General features: G+C 42.2%; 1 protein-coding gene across 2 annotated transcripts in view; it reads left to right on the top strand.

The window, feature by feature from the left end:
• GRHL2 (grainyhead like transcription factor 2) overlaps nt 1–27,649 on the top strand; it is a 169,293-nt gene that overhangs the window by 74,367 nt on the left and 67,277 nt on the right. For both annotated transcript variants that reach the window (XM_040261981.1, XM_040261980.1), the window contains exon 7: nt 1,951–2,062. In XM_040261981.1, coding sequence (XP_040117915.1) covers nt 1,951–2,062 — 112 coding nt within the window. The remainder of the gene's footprint in view (nt 1–1,950; nt 2,063–27,649) is intronic.

Here is a 27,649-nt window from a genome sequence, read left to right as displayed (position 1 = left end):
CACCTCTGGAAATTGACCCTAGTGCGCCCTATGCCATCCATATATGAATGCCTGGTGAGAAGACACTGGATACCTCTTCTTTTTCAAAAGAATCTTGCCAATTACAATGTAGTGTCTAACTCATATACACCTCGGTAATAACACCATTATCCTCACCCTGAAAAGATGATGTCAGTAATCTAAGGCCATGGCAGCAGTTTGGAGTACAGCAACTTTTCCAAGAATTTTCTTTCATTGAAATCATGAAAATAATGTAGTTTATTTTATCTCCTTTTGTCCCATTTTGCCTAAAACAAAGAACCTTCCTTCTCTTAAGGTCTTCAGTCTAACAGCCTTGGAGAGCAGGATGGCCCTTCTCCGAGTGTCTTTCTTGCTCCTCTTACTCCTTACTCTGGGAGAGCAAGCTGCCTGGAGGAACAAGGGATGCACTTAGAATTTCTGAGCACTGATTTCTGCAAACAGTGCTACATCCCAAGTCAGTAATAGCAGTTCAAACTGCCTTTTTCTTTATCACTGAAAAAATACATTTCCATACCAGGAATAGGCCATTACTTATGCTAATTTAGTCACTGTCTAGAAAAAAGTCACCCGAAATGTTATTTTTATTTTGGGACAGACAGAAATAAACAGCAGGAGGCTGTGCAGTGAATGTTTACACAGAAATAGAAAGGCCTGAGGAAGGGGAAGGGGGCAGGATGGAGGGAGGCCGAGCCCTGGGTTCCACCAGCACAGCCGATGGGTCCCTTTCTCGTCGGCTCTCCTGCACGCCTTTGTGAGTCATGCTGCTTGTGGATTCGAATAATATGGATGCATTATTTCTAAACCAGCTTTTCTAACAAACCTCTGCATTTTTTGTGCGACAAATGTTTACATACCACTGGGAATAAGCCAAATCTTAACTTGACGCTACGGCTACTATCAGCACTTGGTATCTCTTATTTGTTGGGCACTAGGGACACGGTGAATTATACGATATCCCCGCCCTTATTAACATAAGCCACTGCCGTGGACTGAGTAACTGTAAGTAATTAGGTAGATATGTGTCAAATGCTACAGGGGACAGGGCATTAAGGAATGAGAGTCGATGAACTATTCTCTTCAAATAGCAGAACAATGTCTACGAGGTATTTTGGATATGGAATGAGATGGGGGTATATTCCAGGATACAGTATTCCTCATGCTGTAATTAAAGGGTTGTAAGTTGGTTGGGTTTTTTTTTTTTTTTTTGGTTTGTTTGTTTGGTGATTCTGGGTACCTTCTCCATCTCGTAAATGACAATGAATTAACATATTTAGTTTAGCAAAACAGTTTGTAACTTAGAATGGAAGTCATTTGGGATTCTTTTTTCTACAGATATAATTAGTTTCATGGGCTCATTTAAAAGTATATCCACATATTTAAGGAAACCATACGGTTGACTTTGTATCGTTTGGTCCGTGATATATCTTTATTATATATCATTGTTCATCAGTGTGAGCTCATCTCTTTAGTATTTCTCTCAGTACCATCACTGATCCAGTCAGAGGCACTTAATTAGGCCAGAAACACATATTTGCTCTTTTACAAAAGCACCAAATTCTGTGTTTAAGGATATGACATTTCAAAAATGGCCTTGTATTCAATGTAAGAAAAAAGTCTTTTTCGGTATTCCCACTCACCTCACAAAATAATACATTTGCTGATAAATTGGTTAATCCAATTGTGTTAGTCACGGTAAAGATAAGGTAGCATTCTTTTTTATTCTGTGCTGTTTTCATTTCCCATTTATTTTCTAAAAAGTAGGCCTATTTTGAAACGAAATAAACCCTACAACTGAGCTTATCTAAAGCAAGAAAAGCAAATTTATAGAAATTAAGGCAACACACGTCTGGTAGGATTCCCAGAACTGGACACTGTGGAGCAGGAGGGGCTGAATGGAAAGTAAGTTGTGTGGTTCTCCCTGCCCTGCAGAGCGTGGTGATGGTGGTCTTCAGTGAAGACAAAAACCGGGATGAGCAGCTGAAATACTGGAAGTACTGGCACTCTCGGCAGCACACTGCAAAGCAGAGGGTCCTCGACATTGGTAAGTTGACCTTGACCTTGACCTTCTTGCATGGTCCTTGGTAAACCTCCATGTTGCCTTGATGCAAAGAAGAGCCCAGAAATCACAGCTGAGACCTACATCACTCCTGTGATGTGCCCGGCACTAGTCTGTGCACCTTTCCAATATTTCAGTACATTTAGTACAAATAAGGCTGAGAAGTCAAGATCGGGCTAAGCTGAGAGCAAAACACTTTGTGTCCCATAGAAGTCAAGTGTGTCTCATATAATAAGAGATTTAGATTTACCATGGCCATGCCAGTTTCTGAAACATATTTCCATGCCCTCTTGTGTTTGAGCCTAATAACTGGCAGGCAGGCCAGAGGAACTCTTATTCCTTCCTGTAACACAGGTAACCTGGGTTCATTTGGTTCTGAGGTACTCGTGACGGTCACGGGACTAGACAGAGCTTCCTAGTTCTCTAATTTTCCATCTTGTGTTCCGTCCATCCAAACACACATCTAGTGCAAAGGGTGCTAGATGATCAGACTAACGCAGAGTTCGAGAGAGCGTTCTTGGCAGTAGAGAAGGAATGCCCTGCCCACTGCATTTCCTGGAGTCTGTGTGTTCCTAAACATCGTGCTTGTTCTTCAGAGATTTGGAGCCCCCTGCGTGGGACTCAAGAGTCCAGTCAAGAGAACAGAGCCCATACCAGGTGGTTCCATGGAGAGGATTCATTGCCAAGGTTGGGAGGGTGGAAGGCCCCATGAGGCCATGAGAGAGGAGCCACAGCAAGAACTTGCTGCTAGTAGCTGGAGGGCCGAAGGATCAAAGGAGAAGGGGTGGGAGTTGTGAGAGCCCCCAGGCAGGGACAGGATCAGCCGGAGCCACAGCTGGGACCGCGGAGGGAGCAGCTGTCTTAAAGCAGTGAGAACACGGACCCCAGAGGGAGCGGGTATCTTAGAACAGCGAGAACCGCAGAGAATCTGCCAGAAACACCCCTCAGTGTAGAGCAGGGGGAGATGGCACGCCCTGCCCCCCAGCCTCCCCTAGCGCTTTCCGTTGACCCCATTAGCCTGAAAAGGAGGGCACACCTCCCTGGCACATGCGCTTTGCAGGAATCAACCTCTAGACACAGAGCAGAGCAGAGGGTGTCAGGGATTGATCCTAAAGTGTCTAGAAATAACTTAAGACCACAGGAATTATATGTGTTTCTGAATAATTTTAACAGTTCATCTACATCCTGCTTCCATAAGAAATTATTTCTCATATATAGGCTTTATTTTCATGTTTCCCAGACCTGGAGGCACAGTCCCAGTGAGGACAGGCCAAGTCCAGTGAGGAAGGTTTCTGCTGTGTTGGACACCAGAGTTGATAATGAACAGCTAGAAGGATGTTTACTTTGATTTCTTTCACATTGTAACAAAGGACTTTTTCAAACCTTTTATCTCGCACTTGCTGGGACCCTTTGACCAATGGTAGAGGAACTAAGTAGGGTTGGAGACTCGCTGTAGAACATATGGAAACTAATTTGTTGGTTTTTCATGCAAAATGGCTACACTACTCCTTATCTCTACCACAGATACACTCACACACATCTCCTTTCAACTAGTCAAATGAATTTATTTAATAAACAAGGAAACCAAGGCTTACTGACCCACCTTTCCTTTCCTCCGATAATTAGTGCAAGAATTAGTGCAAGCGCTGGAATAAAAGCAATCTTCCTCACCCAGGTCACACCCTGAACCCCCAAGATCGACCAGCTGGGAAGAAGGGTTTGGGAATACTTGCTGTAACCTGCTTTGGAGGCAGTCTGCCCAGAGCAGAGGAACAATTTTATTTTATTTGAAAAGTTAGCCTTATAATTATTGCCCAAGCAAGGAGCAATTAAGTAGAAATGTGGCCTAGGTCCAAATAAGGCAAATAATAAACATGTTTTACTGGCATACCTGTGGGTTCAACTTTGATGTTGTTACAGGATTTACTTTTCTTAGCCCAGAATGATCTCTCAGGTCTCATAGGATTTCAGATCTTATCTCTCTTCTTTATCACCTCCTGGCTGCTTTGTCTCCCTCATGTAACCCTTTGCACATGTGTGTTGCATACAAACACATACACATTTATCATTGAGATTTGTGACTTTGACTCAATAGCTTCATGGCCACCTGGGCTATTTGCTGACTCTGAGATTAAGGCATTGAATCATCTTCTTAGGTTCAAATGAAAAATCAATTTTCTGACCATAGTCTCTACTGCTCACCTCAACCTGACAGGATGAGGAAAGATGGAAGAAATTCCTCTAATTCATTCTTGTACCAGATTTTTAAAAAGTCAAGCAACTTGTTCCTCTGTCAGTGGGCGCTTAACACCATTTCCAATAGAAAGGGTGGGGGGTGAGGTTGCTATGGCGACTCCATCCGTGTGCTGTGAGCCCTCCTCGGTGGTAACTCTGCAGGGCTGTGTTGAGAATGTCTGTGAGGCTGCACCTGGGCTCAGCCAGGGGGTTACAAATGCCTGCTGAGGGGGAAGGAGGCCCAAGAGTGCGTTTATGCTATACCTTTGTCAGTTTGGGTGGAGAACCTTCTAGTGGCTGGCCTGCAAGAGAAAAAGAAAAATCCAGAAGTGTTTAATGTGTTATTTTTCTTTACCTTTATGAACTGGAGATTAAAGCTGGGTCTCTCAAGTTGCAGTTCCCCAAGCCTCTCCCAGCCACTGTGGTCAGCAAGTCCAACTGAAGCCTGTAGGTAGTGACTTTGAAGTTGGCATTAGAGACTGAGATGAGGCCCTTTTTTGCTAAAACGAGCTTTTGTAACCTGGGTCCTTGGAGTCTGTGGGTGGGCTTTGGGGAGCCTCTGTTCCTCAAATTCTGTGCAATACCACTCTGCGTTTGGATGCACAGGTCCTTTCACCTTCTTTCCAGGGGTGCCCAGGACAGCCCTCCCTCCCTCAGTCTCCCTGCTTCCCTTCCAAGCAGCACCCAGTGGAGCTCTCACCTCTTTGTGTTTCCTTCTTTAACATCCCCTCAGAACTCGCGTGCTGAATCGACTCTCACGACGCCATGGACTGTGGCCCACCAGGCTCCTCTGTCCATGGGATTTCCCAGGCAAGCATACTGTAGTGGCTTGCATTTCCTTCTCCAGGGAGCTCAGCACTCATGCCCGAGGGCCATCCTGTCACCTCTGGGCCCTGGTATAATCATGCCTGGAGAACATGCTCCATCTTTCCCTACGTAAATCGTCTCCTCTGGACTAGACTGTCGGTTGTTCTTTGTGGCCCCGCCTCATCGCCCACGTACTCCTGCTCCTCTGAGTAACCCGGGTGTGCCGGCTGCCTGATGGGAGAGGACCCTCAGTGTCCCTGTTGGAGTCCGCATCTGTGGAAAGACCATCCATGGAAAGTGGAGGGCCAGAGGACAGAGCTGCTCCTCAGAGCAGGGGGCACCTCAGCTGCCAGCTTCCTGAGTGCTGAGCGGAGTTCCTGGTGAGGCCCTTCCTGCCTCACACCAGTCACATCCCTCCCTGGGCAGACACGCACATGTTGCCTGACTTGTTCCCTCACTTCTTGGAGGCCTTTGCTTGTCGTCACCGTATCAGAGAGACCTTCCCTCTCGCCTCACCCAAACATCATGCCCTCGTCACTCTCAAGCTCCCGTAACTCTACTCCACTGCAGAGCCCTGTCGCCACCAAACATGCTATGAATACGTGTTTCTGTGTCTTCTTGTGTCCTCCCTCATGCTACACTAAGCCCCACAAGAGCAGACACTTGTCTGTTTTCTTTTCTGCTCCAGGCCCAATGCCTCTCACAGAGCCTGAGTCACCGTGAGCATTTGGTAAATATTTCCCGAAGGAATGAATGGACGTATGAATGAATGAATGACTACACGTAAGGATGACACTCTTACTGCAGTGATAGGAAGCTGGCTTTCACAGGCGCGAACTGTGTCTTAGTAACAGCTCCCATGTGTCTGTTGCCTTTTGTGTACCAGGCTCTTTCTGTACATCAGACATAAGCATTTTGTCCTTCATCCTGAAAACAACTTATTTTATTGCTGAAAAGCTGAGAGGGTGAGGTGTGAAGAATTTTACCCAGAATCAAACCCCTGGTAAGTGGTGAAGATGGAAATTCAGGATTGCTGGACTGTGCACCCCTTGTTTTTTACTTATTGTGTGTCTTCACTCCACTGTCTCTCGTCTTTATATCCTGACCTCTAGATAGTTCTGGGCCCCCTTCAGCCCCTAATCACATGCAGAGTAACTGCAAGCGGTCATGAATTGACCTAGCGTTGAGGTCCTGCCTCTCCCCTCTGCGCCTTCCTTTCCAGACGCTGAGAACGCTTTGCACTCTGGGTGGCAGGACTCAGCTGCTGCTAGTTCTGACATTTCTAAAAGCCAATTCAGATGTGTTGTTCTTGTACATTAGGCCATAAACTATGTTGGTGGGGAAGGAAACATTAGCAATTAGCTCTTGCTGGATATAAGTAAAACAAACAAACAAACCCCAGCCCAAGTGCACTCTGCTGCTCTGCAAAGCACATAAGTAGAGTTCTCCACATTACACAAGTTCTTTCTTGTGAGCTCATCAGATAACAACAGTTAGTCCAGGCCATCAATATGTTCACATTCTGCAGCCTAAAGAGTGTTCCGGCACAGATTGTACCTACTGTATGGAATCACCACTTTGATGGTATTCTGTCCTTTGCTCGTGTCTGAGTGTGAAAGCCCCTTTCTCAAAGGACATGGAGTCAATGTTGATCCCATCTTAGTTACCACCAGCTTGCAGAAAGGCAGCGTAATTCCACATTCACTCAGCAACCAACCCTTCTTTAGGAACTGGTGATTCAGAGATAAATCAATAAGGCAGAACCCCATCAATAAGGCAAGCTGCTCCAGACTGGAGGCAAGAAGATGACTGGCTGATGTTATCACATGGTGAGAGGCAGATGGGAGAAATATTTGCTATAGATGTTTCTAAGTCCCCTCTGAAAAGATAACCAGAACATGTGAGGTCAAAAATGTGGGGGAGGGTGCTGTGAGCCAAGGAAACAGCCCATGCAGAGGTATAGGAATCAAGACAGTAAAACCAAAGTGAGGCCGGCATGTGATTTTATAAAATCTGATAGAACTGTTGGCAAAAATGGGAGGGGTGGAAACTCTCATGCATGCTGGTGGGAGTATCATTGATTCAGCTGACACAGTGGGTGGGGAGACAAGTAAACTGGGAATAAACTGGGCTGAGAAAACGAGCTGGAAGGCTGTGGGAGTTGTGGAGAGGCTTGCTTTTTAAGGGGAATTTTAGAGTAACCTGGTGGCTCAGTGAAGAATCTGCCTGCAATGCAGACCTGGGTTCGATGCCTGGGTTGGGAAGATCCTGTGGGGAAGGGAATGGTTACCCACTCCAGTATTCTCGGCTGGAGAATCGTATGGACAGAGGAGCCTGGTGGGCTGCAGTCATGGGGTCACTGAATCGGACGTGACTGAGTGGCTAACACTTTCTTAGAGTGACAGGGGTAGGAAGTATAGATGGGATTTGCAGGTCGCAAGCTGTAAGAGGAGACCCATGTAAAGCTGTTTCAATGAGGTACAGATCGCAGCTCTGGGTCTCCCATGGAGGCTGAATGAGCCCAGCAGGGTGTTTTGGGATTCAAAGCCCAGAAAGTTCCTGGTATGAGAGGGCTGTTGATTCCAACCACACGTATCCTGGTGGTCAACTCAGAGCTGCAGGCGTAACGCTGGGGAAATGCTCTCTCAGACCGTTGGGTGGGTCTTTGCAGAGGAGCGTCACCACACCAGATACTGAGGGGATCTGAGCTCAGAGTTTCTCATCTTCTGCCGCTTTGGCACTAGCTTGGCTCCACAGAACCTTGCTTTGTAGTTTTGTTGGGGAGATTTTCAAAATGTGTGTACTTATACTTTTTTTATATTGAGGTGTAACATGAATATTTTGTTTTTCATTAATCCATGTTTTTCTCTTGTTGAACAGAGTGGGCTTCAGAGATGCAGGAATATATAAGTGAGGGCCCATAAAAGATGTCACTCATCCAGGGGAGTGTTCCATTTGCCCATCGGTCCTCCCAGAACTCTGACAAGGGGGAGACTGGGCAGAAATACAGGCAAATGGAATTCTGTGATGAGGCGACATTTCTCTTTATTGAGTTGTAGGGTTTGATTTGGGAGACTGCTGAGCCGCTGAGGATTTTCAGCAGGACAGTGGTATCTGTCTTTCAGAGAGGTGGTTCTGGGCCAGGGTCCGGGTGGGATGAAGTGAGGGAGAGACTGGGTATAGCTGGGGAGAGACCTGGAGGAGTAAGCTGTAAAGGAGAGATGCGAAATTAACTCAGGAATGAGAGATGAATTCTAGAACTGGTAGACTTTCAGAACTGACTGGCTGTAGGGATAAAGGAGAAGAAAAAGATCACAGAAAGAAAGTGCAGCTTTGCCAACGAGGTAGGGGTTGGGAGTAGCAGCAAGCATGGTGCCCCAGGTGTCAGGGGAGTGGGAGCTGACTGATGCTGAGTCCAGCCAGGGGCACAATGACTTTTAGGCACCGTCTACACATTAAACAGGCTGGGAGTTCCCCAGGACTCATTTGCACAGTGGAGAGATCCAGTTTTGCCCCATGTAACGACTTAGCAGCAGCAGCGGCAGCAAGCCACTTAAAAAATATTTGAAAGGGACTACCAATCACAAAATGAACCAGAATGCGTAGCAAGTCTACTCAAAGCATGAATAATTACAGAACCACTTTCAGAAGGAATGTTTTTCTTTTTCCTTTCAAGCAAGGAAGGAAAATTATAAGACATTCAACAACTAACATTGATTTATAGAATGAAAAATCAGAAGCTACAGCAGATACATTGAGACTCATTCAAATATAGCTTCTCTCTACTGAACAGAATTAAGAATTACTTGCTTGCTTTACAATGCAGCTTTTTCAAAATAATGAGCATCACAGTTTTTGCACTTTCCGAAAGGGTGGTATGGATGGTGACGTAATGAGACTAATTCCCCAAGCACATCCGAATGAGCAAAATTACTTGATAGTCACATCCAATGTAATCGGTATTGACATCATTTTGCTGTTAATTGTGAAACCAACCATTTGGTCTTTATTCAATCTGTCTTTGATTTTGGTTCCCAGAATGTAATCTTTCCCTGTATTAGTATGTATTATATTGTTAATATTAATCCCATTGTTTTCCATGGTAATTGACAGGCAGTTATAGTCTCTTTGATTATTAGCATGTGATTATAGGATTTTCATCTGTGCCCTAATACAAATGTATGTCTTTATTTTAAAATTGTGCTGTTGATAGCAATCTTATATTAAGATAAATTTTTCATGAATCCTTAAGTTCTGATGAAATCAAAACATTTTTTCAAGTTTAGTTCTTGATAGTTTTCTTTGAGGGTCAAAGAGAAGCCTTTCGGGAGATTCTCGAATACAGAATTTCGTTGACCGCTGTGACTTACTCAGCTTGGCTCATCTGTCCAGGGCTGGGAGCTCTCCAGTGTGGAGTCATATTCCACTTTCAAATAGGAATTGTGAATAAAATGAAGTTACACCTTTAGTTTTTCCGTTGAGCTTTCTAGAGGAGCCTGGCTTTGGATGTGCCTTACAAGTGTGCTTTCTTGCAGTTTTTATAGTCAAATGCTGGCTTGGGCTACTCAGAGCTGTGCAGAAAAGTTTGGGGTCGGGGGCTGGTGTAGAGATTGGTGGGCTGGGAGAGGCATCTCCTGGTTTTCAAGAGGTCAGGTAGCCAAGTAGTCAGCGTGGGTCTGTGGCCCAAATGGGCCTCGATTCAGGCATGAATAAGATGTGGGGTAGGAAGGGACTCCTCTTTCAAGAAACATGGATGGAAGGAAAGGAAGCAAATCTGCCAGGACCAGGGCCTGGATGTGTGGTCATTTGGTGAACTCTGGCCTCGTCCTGGCCCCTTCCCTTGGGGGGGAAGGCTGGGGGAGCCCCAGATCACCACTGGGTGCCCTGCAGCTTGCCTCTCTCTTCCCCAGGGTTGCCCACTCTGCCACTGAGTTTTGTTCTGTGGTGAGCCCTCCTCCCCCAGCACTGAACAAACCTGCCCTCTCCCAGCAGCTGGGAAAGTGTGGGACTTCCCTCCTTTAAAAATAACTCAAGGAAATGGAATTTTAATTTTTGATATTTCCTAGACTCTTTCCACACTTCTGAATAGATATGAAAAGTAAATTTGATTCAAAACCAAACCAAACCCCTTGAGAGCCCTCAACTTAAAAAATAAATAAATAATAACCCAACCCAGGGCTGGTTGGTGAGAGTCAGGGCAGTGAGTGAGTCAGAGCTGAGATAGTGGAGCAGCCTTGACCCGGGCTTCCTGCACGGGTGGGGGCAGGGGAGAGGGGAGAGGGTGTGGCCCTGGCTGTGCTCCGCCTGTTGTTTGATCATCAGCTCTGGTTGTTGCTACAGTCACAGGCAGTGCGAGGCACCCTCTTATTTACAGAGAAGCGCTGTAGACAGCTATTGGACAACTGTTTTCATCTTCAACTTTGGTTAGAAAACATGGCCGTGATAAAAATGGTAGGCTGTTAATGCTCTGTATTTAAAAGATGATACACTGCAAATATTCTTTAAACTTTAACCTTAGTTCAGGCAGAACATACTCATTTTCAATAAAAATTGAACCACTGTGAGTTTTTCTTTATTGCGTGCGTGTCTCTGTATGAGTGTTAGGAGGTGATTCTTTTGGGGACAGCACCTCTGGGGAGAATCATTTCCTCCTTGGCGTGTGTGACTAGGGTGATGGAGAATTTCCTCAGCCTTCTCCCGAGACAGGGCCAGAGTTCACCAACTGTCCACACATCCAGGCAGATTTCCTTCCAAACTATTGCTGGGTCTTCATCTTTCCTTACAATCCATGTTTCTTAAAAGAGGCATCACTTCCAAACCTTGCATCTTACTCATGTCTGAATCCATCATGATCTGCCTTTTATTAAGATTTCTTTTTTTTTTTTTTTAACTGGAGTATTGTTACTTTACAATACTGTGTTAGTTTCTGCCGCACCACAAAGTGAATCAGCTATATGTATACATATCTCCCTCTTTTCCGGGTCTCCTTCACATCTGGGGGCAGAGAGCACCGAGCAGAGCTCCCTGTGCTGTGCATCCTCGTTAGTTATCCACGTTAAACACGTAGTGTGTGTGTGTCAGTCCCTGTCCCTGCATCCTATTGCCTCTCTCCCATCCTTGGCACCCTTATGTTTGTTCCCTACATCTGCATCTCTAGTCCTGCTTTGCAAATAAGGTTCTCTATACCATTTTTCTAGGTTCCACATATAAAAGTGAAAGTTGCTCAGTCGTGTCCGACTCTTTGTGACCCCATGGACTATATACTTTTTAGAATTCTCCAGGCCAGAATACTGGAGTGGGTAGCCTTTCCCTCCTCCAGGGGATCTTTCCAACCCAGGGATTGAACCCAGGTTTCCAACATTGCAGGCAGATTCTTTACCAGATGAGCCACGAGGGAAGCCCAAAATATGTGACATATATTTATTTTTCTCTTTCTGACTTCACTCTGTGACAATCTCCAAGTCTATCCATACCTCTGCAAATGGCACAATTTCATCCCTTTTAATGGCTGAGTAATATTCCATTGTGTGTGTGTGTGTGTGTGTGTGTGTACATATATGTGTGTATATTATACGCACATCTTTATCCACTCCTCCATTGATGGACATTTAGGTTGCGTCCATGCCCTGGCTATTATAAATAGCACTGCAATGAACTTTGGGGTGTGTGTATCTTGTTTAATATTCAAATTTCTTAATGCCATATCTGTAGGTCTGTTTCTCCCCTAGGTTACTTCCAACCTCCCCTTCATTTCTCCATCAAGGGCTCTCCTTGCCTAGAATGGCCCTTCCTCCCTCCTTTACCTGGCAGTCATCTCACTCCTAAGACCTTGTTCCATGACCCACTTAGGTGAGATCTTCCTAATCTTTCAGACATCAGCTGCTTCCTCCACAGAGTTTAGTTTGTACTTAGACTGTAACATTGCTGGGTTTCACTTGGTTTATCAGTTTACATTCTGTCCATTCCACTAAATGCCAAACTTCTCGAGGGGAGAGAATTTTTTTCTGTAACTTGTATGAGCAGCACCTGGTACAGTGCCTTGCACAGAAAAATGCTCAACTAGTGCTGACTAGTTGATGAACAAACTTCCGTGTATTGTTCTGTGTATGTAGGTAACACCATGGTAAGGGAATAATATGTGCCTTGTTAACAGGGAAATCAGCATGGGGTTGGGCTCTGTCCTCTTCTATGATGAAAGAATCAGTATTGGTGGTATTTTTCTGGATCCCAGCTAAATGTGCATTTGGTACTTTGATTTCTTATATTTTAAAAATTGTTGCATTATTCTATAGACTTTTTCATGAAACATGGTTAACTCCAAGACTTGATTGCTAACATGGAAATATAATACTGACATTAATAAACCAAGGGGGAACGTCTCCTTTTTAACTTGGGGGCTTCATTAATAAATTTCTCCTTTTAAAGTTAACTGGAAATTATTGTTATTTCCCTGAAACAAACAGAACTTTGTTTTAAAGCAAACTTTACCAAGAAAAAATTGGGAAATTAAAAATTGTAGTTAATCTGGTCTTTAATTTGGGTTAATTTTTTTTCACTGCTCCTGGAAAGTGTGTTTGCCTGGTTGTAGGCATTATTGTTTAAGAAACATTTTCTGGAGAAGTGCTTGCCCACTGCTGGCAATTTTAAAACCCTGAGTGGTTAACCAGAAGGACTGTTACAGAGAGGGTTAAAGTAGGAATGGGAGCTTGAAGGGCATCCATTGAATGGATCCTCTGAGAACCTGTTTCAGTGAAAGGCTGAAACTTTCTCATAAAGAGATCGTGGTTTACATGATGAGCTTTCGAAATGAACACACACACACACATAACTAAAACCACTCAACAGACCTATCATATTGAATACTGTAAATACTTTAATTTCCTGTCTTCCACCATTTTCTTTTTCACATTTACTTGAAGCCGCATTGCTTTCTCCTACTTGGTGGGACCTTTCCTGTATCTTCAGCTATATTTGACCATGACGTCATCTTAAACACGTAATCTATGCTCTCTATTTGATTTTATGTTTTTTAAAAATATTTATTTATTTGGCCAGGTCGGGTCTTAGTTGCAGTACCCAGGATCTTCGTTGCAGCATGCAGACTTCTCAAGTTGCAACCTGTAGGCTTAATTGTCCCCTGGAATGTGGGATCTTAGTTCCCCGACTAGGGATCAAACCCATGTCCCCTGCCTGGGAAGGTGGATTCTTAACCGCTGGACCACCAGGGAAATCCCTGATTTCATGTTTTTTGCTTGGGGCCTAATTATTTTCTTTCTTTAGAGATGCATTTAGTGAAACCTCAGCCTAATAGTCTCACATTTTTTAGTGTTACTTGGTTGACTTAAGAGTTACAAAAAAAGAAACCCTGGCAAGACAGTCTGATAGTGTCACGAGACTCATCTAATTACTGAACAGAACTACAGAGCTGGTCTTTTCAGCCGCATTCCAGCAGGGACTGGAAACCTCTCTCTCACCCTGCCTTTCAGCAGGAACAAATGCATGTCTTCCTTGTCTTTGCAGTACCCACAAGTGTGGAATTAGGCAAATGTAAAGTTTTTCTTCCCTGTTTACAAAATCTAAAACTTGCCAAGAGAAAGTTTTTTCTGTACAACAGAAAAAACAGAAAGTTTTTTATGCTGTGAGGCCAGCACTGTGTTATCTCCATTTCACAGATCAAGGAGCCAACTTTTCTAAGGTGGCTGTTGATTTCCTCTGGGTGCACACCTGCAGTCCTCAGATGCTGTGATTCAGCATCTCCAAGGAGAATGGTAACAGCAGGAACTGCGTCCCTCCTTTGAAGGACACATTTATCTTCTTGAAGAAATATATGTAAGAGAATTGGAATTTCCATTTTGAAATAATATGTAAATCCTCTAATAATTGTTGAAAAATAAGTAAACAGGAATAGCAATGTGATTAATTCTAATAGCTGCTGCTGCTGCTAAGTCGATTCAGTCGTGTCCGACCCTGTGCAACCCCAGAAATGGCAGTCCACCAGGCTCCGCCATCCCTGGGATTCTCCAGGCAAGAACACGGGAGTGGGTTGCCATTTCCCTCTCCAATGCATGAAAGTGAAAAGTGAAAGAAGTCGCTTAGTTGTGTCCGACTCTCTGCAACCCCATGGACTGCAGCCCACCAGGCTCCTCCGTCCATGGGATTTTCCAGGCAAGAGTACTGGAGTGGGGTGCCATTGCCCTAATTGCAGTTAATGCAAAAATCCCTCATATAACAAACACCCCCCACCCCAATCGTCCACATAACAAACTTACCTTCCTTTATCTGTAGACCAGTTTGGTGAGTGACTGAGCAGCCAGGGGCTAATGGGAAGGTTGAAAGTGGAGGTTGCTTTTAATGGATCTTGAGCAACTGAAAGAATTGGGTTTGTAATTTCTGGTTGATCAAAGGGTAATCCACGTGAAGATTGACAGTTCTTGTAGTGTGTCTGTGTCCTGCACCCCCGGTTACCAAAAAGTCATTTCTTTTGTTTGAATCTATTGAACTCAAAAGGGCAGTTATAGGTGTTGGAAAATCATTTCTGACATTGAGGGCTACTAGATACTAGAATGAGACTTTGAGAGAGACTGGAATGTCTTAGGACAGAAAAGCAATTCTAAAGACTGTTGCTAATAATAAAGTACCATCGTTCGAGAAGGAGTTCCATTGTCTTTCATAAATTAGACTTGGTTTAAGTAGGAAAGTGTCACACTTTCTGGAAATGTCAGCTGACGTGGGGAAAGCTTGGGGACTTGTGCTAGAGGAAGGGAGCCCGGTGTGTAGGTCTGACATGATTTTGGCTGAATAGCCACTCTGGGCAGTAACTTCTAATCCTAGATGTCTGTAACATCTTGTCCTCTGCCTTCCTCTAAGAGTGTTAGCATATTAAGTAACAAAACAAGAATGGAAAATTGAAATAAAACATGAACAGTTCCCGCAGTATACACAAATAAATTATATACCAAAGCACTACTCCTGTCTTCATTCATATAGTGAACTGTCAGGATGTATTAGGCACTTTTGTGTTTTCACAAATTTGAAAGACACGTAGTTTAAAAAGACATAATAGGTAGATTGAATTTAAATCTCACTGAGTAACAGACTAATGAGGAGAGTTTAATTTTAAGCCCATCCCAGTTGATTTAAATTCAGAGCTAGAAGTCATGTTGTATATGTGTATGGGCGTGTATATAAAAGTGAAAAGTGAAAGTATTACTCACTCAATTGTGTCCGACTCTTTGTAAACCCTTGGACTGTAACCTGCCAGGCTCCTCTACGTGGGATTTCTCAGGCAAGAATACTGGAGTGGGTTGTCATTCCCTTCTCTAGGACATATGTGTATGTGTGCCTACAAACAGAATCTGACCTACTTTCAATCTGAAGTCAAGTTTATGGGGCAGGACCAGCATTTTTTCCCCCTGTTTTCCCATTATGGTTTGCTGGGCCTCCCTGGTGGCTCAGATGGTAAAGAATCTGCCTGCAATGCAGGAGACCTAGGTTTGATCCCTGGGTCGGTAAGATTTCCTGGAGAAGGGAATGGCTACCCAGGATATTGAACATGGTTCCCTGTGCTATACAGTAGGACCTTGTTGTTTATCTATTTTATATATACTAGTTTGCATCTGCTAATCCCAAACTCCCAGCCCTTCCCTTCCCCAACCCCCTCCGCCTTGGGAATCATAAGTTTGTTCTCTATATCTGTGAGTCCATTTTTGTTTTGCAGATAAGTTCATTTGTGTCTTATTTCAGATATATATAAGTGATATCACATAGTGTTTGTCTTTCTCTTTCAGACTTGCCTTGATTAGTGTGATCATCCCTAGGTCCATACATGTAACTGTAAATGGCATTATTTCATTCTTTTTTATGACTGAGTAATATTCCATTGTATGTATAAACATCACATTTTCTTTACCCATTCATCCACTGATGGATATATAGGTGGTTTGCACATTCTGGCTGTTGTAAATAGAGCTACACTGAACATAGGGGTGTATGTATCTTTTTGAATTATAGTTTTGCCTGGATATATGCCCAGAAGTGAGATTGGTGGATCATATGTCCCTTTTCACCACATCCTCTCCAGTATTTGTTATTTGTAGACTTTTTAATGATGGCCATTCTGACTGGTGTGATACCTCCTTGTAGTTTTGATTTGCATTTCTTGAATAATTAGTGATACTGAGCATCTTTTCATGTGTCTGTTGGCCATCTGTATGTCTTCTCTGGAGAAACAGCTTTAGGTCTTCAGGACCAGTATTCTTAAGCAATGAAATCAAACAGAATAAAAATATTGGGTTGGCCAAAAAGTTCGTTTGGGTTTTTCTGTATCATTGGGGTGGCCAAAAAGTTCGTTCAGGTTTTTCTGGATGATGTAAACCTGAACGAACTTTTTTTGCCAACTCAATACTAGCGTATCTGGAATGCAGTAACGGGTTACAGTGTAAATGCTTTTCTTATTCTAAGTTTATGTTAAGTGCAATTGAAAGCTAACTCACAGGCCTGTATAATTCTTTCTCTAGAAATAGAAAGGTGAGTCAAACAAATAAAATATTAGGCTTCTCCTAATGGGAAAACTTCAAGAAAGACTTCATCTTAAATGATACATGGAGGGTAAACATCATAACAATATTAGTAACTCCAGCTTTAATAGTGCCAAGTGTCACTCTACACCAGTCACAATTCTATGAATCACAAATTTTATTTTCATAATGTTAGCCCCTTTTCTTCTGGATTATATATGGAAAGGTGCTCATTGTAAAGATTATATATTACAGAACTTCTTAGGTTTCAATCCCAGTTTGTCCCTGTCAGAACTAAGTGACTGCCAGGGAGGGGAGGTACTCCATGCATTTGCCCATTATACCAAGTAGGAATAATTTTAAAAAGCTATTAATCAGAATTATCTGAGGTTGTGTTCATGAAGTATGTGTATTTAGCACACACTCAGCTCTCAAAAACTGGTGGCTGTTCCTAACTGTTTGCTCAGGACCCAGTGGTGGGAATACATTTAGTGCCTCTCAAAATCAGCTCAAGTGTCAACACCCTTAAGGAAACCCAGGTCACCTCCAACTTGGTAAAAATATATAAAGGAAATCATGAACTCAGAGTTCTTGTGAGTCATTCAGATTTTAAGAAGCTGATTCTTTAGTTTTGAAAACAAAACAAAAAAATCTCAGAACCTACTTCAACTAGGGTTTATTTATTTTTCATATTTCAAGTCAGAGTGAATACTCTTAGAATGACCCTCGACTGTTTCCGGAATTTGAACTGATCCCATTTGTCATTGCAGATAGAGGGACACAGATGTTTGAGGACAGAAGGGATGGGGAAAGTGGGGACCAGCGTTGTTTTTGTCACCGACTACAGGACCAGTGAGGTCTGTTCTCTTAGACACTGTCTCTCTTTAATGGCTGAGGAAATACAGGTGCAGTCATTCACTGGCGGTCTCAGGCTTTGGTGAGAGGAGGATAAATTTAATTCGGGTGTGGGTATCTCCCCGGCCAGTGATTTTACTCTCTGCTTTGAGCACCACCGTATAAATGGACTCCTTGTAGCATCCTGACCCCAAATGCATAAGATGCATAAACTACCACAGGTTCTTCTTGGCTTTTCAAAAGAAGCATCTTCTTGGGCTGTGAGGTATTGCACACTGAGTGGTTACTAGTGCCTTGAGCCATTTTCAGCATTCTGGCTTCATTATTACACCAGTCCAGGCAGAATCCACACCTTTCAAAAGAGAAGCAATTTTTGCATTAATTATACCACTTCTTTTAATCTCCAACAATATATACAAAAATAATAAGGAGTAGTTATAATTTACCAAGCACATGAACTTAATTAAGGTAAAGGAATTACTAGTTCCTTTGACAGCATTCCAGAATCACACTTACACATACAATCAGTTTGAAGAAAACAACAAAAGTCTGAATTTAAAGACCTTTTGGGACTTCCCTGGTGGTCCAGTGGTTAATACTCCTTGCTCCCAAAGCAGGGGGGCTACGTTCGATCCCTGTTCAGGGAACTAGAGCCCACATTCCACAACTATGAGTTTGCATGCTACAGCTAAAGGATCCTGCTGCTATGACTAAAGACCCAGAGCAGTCAAATGAATAAATAAATGAATAAACAAATATTTTTTAAAATGAAAAAATAAAGACCTTTTAACAGACCAATATTTATATGCAAAAAAATTAAAAGGGTATAACAAACGAATTCACTGGCCTGCTTTCCATAGCAATTAAAATAGAGTGGATACCTATAATATCAGAACAGAATATAACTTGCCAAAAACTTATGGAAAGTATTGCATATCTATGCTTGTCTAGCAGTCTTTTGCTGATAACACTGTGAAGTTTGTCATCTCCCCCCTGGTGCTCAGATGGTAAAGAATCCACCTGCAATGGGGGAGACCTGGGTTCAACCCCTGGGTTGGGAAGATCCCCTGGAGGAGGGCATGGCAACCCAACTCCAGTATTCTTGCCTGGAGAATCCCTGTGGACAGAGGAGCCTGGCGGGCTACAGTACTTGCAGTCACAGAGTCGGACATGACTGAACAACTAAGCACACACACCTCTGTGGCTTTCTTAGAGGGCTAATTTGTGAGCTTTCTTTCCATCCTCCCAGGGTCTGCAGGGTATAGAGATGTGTTCTTTGCTTCCTCTTCACTGCAACACCCCTGACTTTGCCCTGGTTTGCCCAGGCATTTGCAATGGTCCAAAAATGTCCAGACTCTCCTCCTCATCAGACTTCTGTTCCTCCAGCTCTTCTCTACCAGCTAGTTTCCACACAGGCTATGCTATGATTTTTCTCTGTAAGATGTTAGTGTCTGGTGGCCATTTCTTGTTTAATTTGCAAGATAAACTTACAAGATAAATACAGGTAGTGGTTAAAACTATGGCCTTTGGCATTAAACAGACCTAGATTCAAATCACAGGTTGTTCTGCCACCAGCCATGTTGCTTTGCACAAGCAGCTTAACTTCTCTTTAGAAGAGAATGCTGATACCTATTTCCTGGAGCCATGGTGAGGATTAGAGGAGGTTGTGTCAGGAGAAGGTTTGGCATTTGGTAAGAGCTCACTTTACGGCAGGTATTTGTGTCCCAAGAGCACTTGCATTTTCATGTCAGGAGATGACAGTGTTTGTTCCCAAAGAGAGTCGTAGGATGGGATTCCAGGCCAGAGAATAAATAGAGAGGTCTTGGAGCAGGTGGGCCCCAGGTCTTACCATGTAGGTGGTTGCCTGGTCCTCCTGTATGTGGTGTTGGCATCTACCTAAGAGGGGAGACTTGAGGATGAAGACTCTGTCTCATGGACATCATGGATAATAATGTGGGACATCCCTGTAGATGGAGTGCTTTCTAAGTCTATATGTGAAATAAATTGAATGCACAGAAAGGATTCAGTCATTTCAATTTGCCGTAGATCCATGCTACCCTGTCTGGTCTCCAGACCAGCAGCATCAGCCCTGCCTGGGACCTTATTAAAAAGGCAGCTTCTTTGCCACATCCCAGACCTACTGAATGAAAATCTCTGGGAGGTGGCTCAGTCATCTCCATTTTACCAAAGTTCTCATGGTGATTATAATGCACCCCAGCACTCGAGAGTCACTATAACAGAATATCCGCACAAGCCTATAAACCATGAGAATCCAGAAACTACCAGTCTACGGCTTTGGAGCCTATCCTAACAGGCCCTAGAGAATCTTCATGGCTGTGCGTTCCCATACGCTTCACTTTGACATTTCAAGGACACACCCAACCTGAGAACAGACCCTGGAAAGTTTGACTCTATCACCAGACATGACATTAACAAGAGATCAACGTCACCCTTAATTCATTCGATTCTCATTTCTTCTTTCCATGGTTTTGTTCTTTTTGATGCTTTGAGCTGGTTGTGTACTTTAGGGTTATCCCTTTGCGTGTAAATCACTAAGATGAATAAGAAGTATCTTCTTAACTCAGATGCAATTGACATACATTTTTTTTTGTTTTTTTTCAGAAACCTGTTTTAGCCACTTGTAGTTTTGTTCCATCATGCCAGTTTTGGGAAACATCTAAGCCATATTTCTGTTTCTATCTCCATGCTCATCAAGTAGATGTTTATATTCTATAGATATTTACAAACTAGTGTACAAAACATGTAGCTTCTGTGTTGCCTCATCATTTTTTTTAGGAAAGAAAGTCCATTCAGAATGTAATACAGTGTTTTACTGGGCTTCAGTTTATGGTGCTTTACAGACAAAGCTTTTTTGAAAATTGGATGTTTGTGGCAACCCTGCATGGAACAAGTCTGTTGGCACGAGTTTTCCAACAGCATCTCCCCGTGTCACATCTTGGTAATTTTCTCCATATTTCAAACTTCTTCATTATTGTTGTATTTGATATGGTGGTCTGTGATCAGTGATCTTTGACGTTGCTGTTGTGATTGTTTTGGGACATCACAAACCGCATCTATATACGACGGCAAGCTTAATTGATAAATGGATGTGTTATGATTTCTCCACCAACAATCTATCCCCCCATCTCTCCCTCTCCTCAAGCCCTCTTGTGCCTGGAGACAAAATATTGAAATTAGGCCAATTAATACCCCCAACAATGGTCTCTAAGTGTTCAAGTGAAAGGACAAGCCTTACCTCTCTCACTTTCTTTTTCTTTTTTCAAAATTCTCTTTTTTATTTTTTAAATTCTGAAAGTATGATAATACATTTACAGAAAATACAGAACAAATTACATATAGTCCCACTATATATTACAATTATTTTTAAGTAGTAAATTAAAATTTTAGTTGGAGTTTCAATATCAAACTCTCAAAAATTAATAGAATGAATATACAGAAAAGTAGAAGGATATAGTAGACCTGAAAAGCACCATGAACTAAGTCAACATAGTTAAGACTTACACAATTTTCAGACAACAGTAGGATATACATCTGTCCAAGTTCTCATAGACTATAAACTAGGAGATACTAGAACATATCCAGGGACATAAAACAGGGTGCAAAAATTTCATGGTTTAAAGACATTGAAAGCATACAGAGTCTGTTCTCTTATCACTGTGTTGCTGCTGCTGCTGCTGCTAAGTCGCTTCAGTCGTGTCCGACTCTGCGACCTCATAGACGGCAGCCCACCAGGCTCCCCCATCCCTGGGATTCTCCAGGCAAGAACACTGGAGTGGGTTGCCACTTCCTTCTCCAGTGCATGAAAGTGAAAAGTGAAAGTGAAGTCGCTTAGTCGTGTCCGACTCTTAGCGACCCCATGGACTGCAGCCCACCAGGCTCCTCCATCCATGGGATTTTCCAGGCAAGAGTACTGGAGTGGGGTGCCATTTCCTTCTCCATCACTGTGTTAGAATTATCAAAAGATAATTATGCTAGAAACAGATTATCAAAGATATTTGAAAATAACCCACACATTTTCAAGTGTAGTGTGACATTTACCAAGAGAATCACGTCTCTCACTAGAAATCATTAAGCTTAGTGAGGAAAGCATGTCAAAAGCCAGGAGAGGCCAGAAGCTAGGTCTGTTGCCCCAAGCACTTAGCCAGGCTGTGAATACAAAGGAAAAGTTCTTGGCGGAAATTAAAAGTGCTAATCCAGTGGGCACACAAATGATAAGAAAACAAAACAGCCTATTGCTGACATGGAGAAAGTTTTACTGCTCTGGGTAGAAAATCAAAACAGCCACGACATTTCTGTAAGCCAAAATCCAATCAGAGCAAAACCCTGACTCTCTTCCATTCTATGACAGCTGAGAGAGGTGAGAAAGCTAGGGAATCAGAGTTTGAAGCTAGCAGAAGTCAGTGTATGAGGTTTAAGAAAAGATGTCATCTCATTAACTTATAAAATTGCGAGGTGAAGCAGCCAGTGCTGATGTAGAAGCTGCAGCAAGTTACCCAGAAGATCTAACTAAGATAATTCATGAAGGTGGCTGCACGAAGGGTAAGTGGTTCAGTTGTGTCCGACTCTTTGCGACCCCATGGACTTTACGGTCCATGGAATTCTCCAGGCCAGAATACTGGAGCGGGTAGCCTTTCCCTTCTCCAGGGGATCTTCCCAACCCAGGGCTCAAACCCAGGTCTCCCACATTGCAGGCGGATTCTTTACCAGCTGAGCCACAAGGGAAGCCTAAGAATACTGGAGTGGGTAGCCTATCCCTTCTCCAGCGGATCTTCCTGACCCAGGAATTGAACCGGCGTCTCCTGCATTGCAGGCAGATTCTTTACCAACTGAGCTATTAGGGAAGCTCCCAATTATCAATGTAGATCAAAAGAAAATGCCATCTAGGACCTGCATAGCTATAAAGGCAACAGCAAGGCCTGGATGACAGCACATGTGTTTATGACATGGTTTACTGAATATTTTAAGCCCACTGTTGGAACCTACTGTTCAGAAAAAAAGACTCTTTTCAAAATATTATTATTGTCCATTGACGATGCATCTGGTCACCTGAGAGCAAGGATTGAGAGATACCACAAGATTTTGTTATTTTCATGCCTACTAACACAACAACCATTCTGTAGTCCATGGATCAAAGAGTAGTCTCAACTTTCCAATCTTATTATTTAATAAATACATTTTTAAGACAATAGCTGCTATAGATAGTGATTCCTTTGATGAATCTGGACAAGACTGATGACCTTCTGAAAAGGATTCACCATTCTAGATGGCTTTAAGAATGTGGTTCGTGGAAAGAGGTCAAAATATCAACATTAACACGAGTTGGGAAGATGTTGAGTCCAGTCTTGGGATACTTTGAGGGGTTCAAGATTCAGTGGAAGAAGTAACTGCAGATGTGGTGAAAATTGCAAGAGAACTAGAAGTGGAGCCTGGAGATGTGACTGAATTGCTGCAATCTCATGATAAAACTTTCATGAATGTGTAGTTGCTTCTTATGGATGAGCAAAGTATGTGGTTTCCTGAGATAGAATCTGCTCCTGGTTATGATGTTGGGAAGACTGCTGAAATGATAACAAAGATTTAGGCTATCATAAAAACTCAGTTGATAAAGCAGCAGGAGGGTTTGAGAGGATTGACTCCAGTCCCGGAAGAAATTCTATTGTGGGTAAAATGGCACAAGAGTATTGTGCTCTGCAGCACAGCATTGTATGCTACAGAGAAATCATTCTTGAAAAATAGAGTCAATCAGTTTGGCTCATTTTAAGGAATTGTCTCATTTTAAGAAATTGCCACAACCACCCCACCCTTCAGCAACCACCACTCTAATCAGTCAGCAGCCATCAACTCCAGGCAAGACACTCCACCTGCAAAAAGATTTAAAAAAAAAGATTATGACTCACCAAAGGGCCAGATGATGGTTAGCATTTTTAGCAATAAAGTTTTTTGAATTAAGGTATGTACAGTTTTTTTAGACATAATGCTATTGTGTACTTAATAGACTACAGAGTAAATGTAATTTTTATATACACTAGGAAACCAAAGTATTGGCATGATTCCCTTTATTTCAGTATTTGCTCTATTGAGGCTCTCACAAAATCTCTGAGACATGCCTATATGTTCACCGTGAAATGCTTTAAAAGAAAGTGTTATGACTTTTTAACTACAGTGGCTCTCATACAAGAACAAGCCATGCATTCAAATCATAGGACTTCCAATCATAGGAGGAAATCGCAGATACAGGGGTTGATGATAACTCTCTCAAAAATTATATGTTCATATCCTAAGTACTAGATCCTGTAAATATGACCTTGTTGGGGGAAAAGGTCTTTGGAGGTATAGTAAGTTAAGTATCTCTAGATGAGATCATCCTGGATTATGGTGGGCCTTAAATCCAATGACAAATCCTTAGAAGAGAGTAAAAAGGGGGAAGAGACACAGAAACACGGAAGAGAACGCCACACACAGACAGAGGCAGGTTAGAATGCTGGGTCTGCAAGTCCAGGGACGCCAAGCATTGCCAGCAACCACCAGAAGCCAGGAGAGCTAGGAACCTTCAGAAGGTACCAACCCTGCCAACACCTTCACTGGCCCCAGAACTATGAGAGAATAGTTTCTGTGGTTTTAAACTTCCAAGTCTGTGTTATTTGTTATAGCAGCTCTAGGAATATAAACTCATGACACCAGCTCATGACACTCCCTTTTTTTGCAGCTACCAACATTTATAAACCTTAGGTTCGGGAAACTTTCTTGAGGAAATAAATTCAGGAAGAGTAACAATAGGTTTGTTGTTGTTTAGTCCCTAAGTCATGTCTGACTCTTTGTGACCTTATGGACTGTAGCCCGCCAGGCTGCTCTGCCCATGGGATTTTCCAGGCAAGAATACTGGAGTGGGTTGCCGTTTCCTTCTCCAGGGGATCTTCCTGACCCAGGGATCGAACCTGCGTCTCCTGAATTGGCAGGTGGATTCTTTACCACTGAGCCACCTGGGAAGCCCCTCTAACAACAGGTTGCTGAGGTTTTATTCCTACACCAAGGATCATGAACCCTTAAGCCAGCAACACTCATCAGAGGACATTAAGACAGTTTTCAGAAACAGGAGGCATATGTATTAGCGTTCTGTTTATTGGACTAACATGCATGTGGACAAAGCAGTATCTGTGTGTATAAGTCATGTAGAAAACTTTGACAGTCACCATGTGATAGCAGGGCTGTTTTGCCATCTATAGGTGAATGGCTTAGAGACTAACAACAAAGGGAGTCAAGAAGAACAGGTCTTTCTTGTATAAGGTCAAACCGGAGTGTGTGACGCTGGTGTCTTAGTTTTGTTTTTCGTTAGACTATTCATGGAACCATTATTCATTTTTTACTCAAACAATTTATGGAATGAATCTTATCTGAATAATGTCAAACACCGAGAAGGCAGCAGTATTAATGACAGGTTCCTTCCCTTCATATACATGTGTAGCTAATGAGAAATGATAGTGATAAATAAACAAACAAAATATTGATGTGTGGTATGAAGGAAATGAGTAAATAATATAACCACCTAGTAAAAGATAGCCTTGCCAGTCTTGTTTTTGGCATAAAGTGAAAGTGAAAGTCGCACAGTCATGTCCAACTCTTTTCGACCCCATGGACTGTAGTCCATGGAATTCTCCAGTTCAGAATACTGGAGTGGGTAGCCATTCCCTTCTCCAGGGGGTCTCCCCAATCCAGAGATCAAACCCAGGTCTCCCACATTGCAGATGGAATCTTTACCAGCTGAGCCACCAGGGAAGGCTGCCCCCTTTTCTTTGAAGCATATTAAATATAATTGTGTTGCTCATTTATTTATTCATCTACTTAATTATATTCTGTCTCCTTCTGAACTGTATGCACCATGAGATCAGGGACCTCATCTTTTCTGCTGATCTCAAGTGTAAGGATGCTGCCTGGTATATAGGGAACACAGAGTAAATATTTATTCAATGGATTTGTGGACTGAGTAAGGCAAATTGGATTCCCAGGCAGCTCAGTGGTAAAGAGTTTACCTGCAATGCAGGAGACTCAGGTTTGATCCCTGGGTTGGGAAGTTTCCCTGGAGAAGGAAATGGCAACCCAGTATTCTGCCCGTGGACAGAGGAGCCTGGTGGGCCATGGGGTTGCAGAAGAGTTGGACAGGCCTTGCAAGGGAACATGATGGAGAGAAACTGGCAGATTCCCTGGGCAAAACTAGGGGACCCAGAATGCATTTTATTTGTATTTGTATTGCATTTGCTTTTAAAATTCTTTACTTTTCTAAGCTAACATTTTTTTAGGGGAGAAATTTTTCAGGTAGAGAAGGTATGAAAAAATAAAAACTTGTAAGATCTAGAATAAGTGTTTGAGCAAACCACTTTTATTTCTCTTTATTGCTAGATATGGTATTTGTTTTTTAAATTTATGATGGATTGATAATTTTTAAAAGGCTTGTTAAAATTTCAAAACAAAATTGTAAGACTATTTTTTAAAACAGATAGCATGAAGAATCAGGGAACTCAATTTGTTTAAGTTCAGTGATCTTTTCTCATTTCAAAATTTAAGAAATTGGCCTGCTGAAAACACAGGTTTGCATTTAAAATCATCTGAAATATAGTCATAAAGACTTGTAAAATTTTAGGATATAAAATGGTTTTCCTTTGCTTTCTGTTTTATCTCTTTAACTTTAAATATTTACTTTAAATCAAGAAAATTTGAATTCCCTTAGAGAAAAATGAGCAAAAGACAGAACAATAAGCTGTTGCAATAAATGAGTAAATTTTAAAAACAAAGAGAAAGACTATAAAGAAACAGAAAGAACCAGAAGCCAAATGGAAGACTGTTCTATTCTTTAACAATCAAGGAACTGCAAATAAAATAATGTAACCTACTTTGCATACCAACTTGGAAAGAGACAGTTTGAGGAAACAGGAAGTCATACAGTTATTGTGAATATAAACTGTTTTAACCTTTCCAGGAGCAATTTGACAAAATGAATTATAAGCCTCGAAAATATTTTGCCTTTGACCTATTAATTTCACTTCTGAGAGTATATATTAATGAAAAAGTGAAGTATATATGGCTATTTTGCCATGAAGATAATTAGATGAAGTGCTATTTAAGGTAGCAAAGTATTAGACATCATTTACAAGATCAATAAGAGCAAATAAAGTTTATAGCATTTTATCTTAATCCAATATAATAGTACTTAGCCATTAAGACTATTTTCCATAATTTTATTTAGTCATGTGGGAAGATGCTGAAGTTGTATTACAAGGGGAAAGAAGCAAATTAAAAAATAATTGTTACAATATTGTATAAAATATTTACATATTTTGGAGAAAGGGAGACAGAGACTGACGTAGGAAAAATGAAGGCTACACAGATGTGTTTGTAGTGGGTGAGAAAATTGTGCCTGCTTTTCAATATTTTTCTTATTCGTTCATGGTCTGTGACTTTCCTATGGTGATCACACAAGCGTCTATGTTAAAACGTGTGTGCTTTATTTAAAATGTGAAGATCCATAGTCTTACCTTAAAGTTTCCCTGGAGAAATGAATAAAATTATGGACAAAAGGGCATGAATAGGCAGTTTATGTAAGGAGACACCTGCTTGGCTCTCCTGGATGTGAAGAGATGCTTGAACTCATAGGTGATGGAAGAAATGCAATTGTAATGTCATTGAGATGCCACTTTGTACCCACTGAATTGGCCCCCAAAGGAGAAATTTGGTGAGAAAGAAGGGAACTAGAATTCTGGTCAGAGTCTAGACCAACATTACCCTTTACAGGAAATGCATCCGAGGCCATTCTGAGAGTACATCGAAGTAGGTTTTTCTGCAGTTAACCATCAATCCAGGTCCCAGTAATAAGATTTTTTTTTTCTTTTAAACACAAAATCAAACTGACTTTGTTATATTATGGATTATTTTGAGCTCATTAGTATTATGGACTTTGTTTTATTCGGAGAAGGCAGTGGCACCCCACTCCAGGACTCTTGCCTGGAAACTCCCATGGACGGAGGAGCCTGGTGGGCTGCAGTCCATGGGGTCGCGAATAGTCAGACACGACTGAGTGACTTCACTTTCACTTTTCACTTTCATGCATTGGAGAAGAAAATGGCAACCCACTCCAATGTTCTTGCCT

This window comes from Oryx dammah, unplaced genomic scaffold, assembly GCF_014754425.2.
Source record: "Oryx dammah isolate SB20612 unplaced genomic scaffold, SCBI_Odam_1.1 HiC_scaffold_19, whole genome shotgun sequence".
Classification (NCBI taxonomy): Eukaryota; Metazoa; Chordata; class Mammalia; order Artiodactyla; family Bovidae; genus Oryx; species Oryx dammah.
The sequence above is the reverse complement of the archived record's forward strand: the minus strand, read 5'-3'. Positions and strand labels throughout refer to the sequence as shown.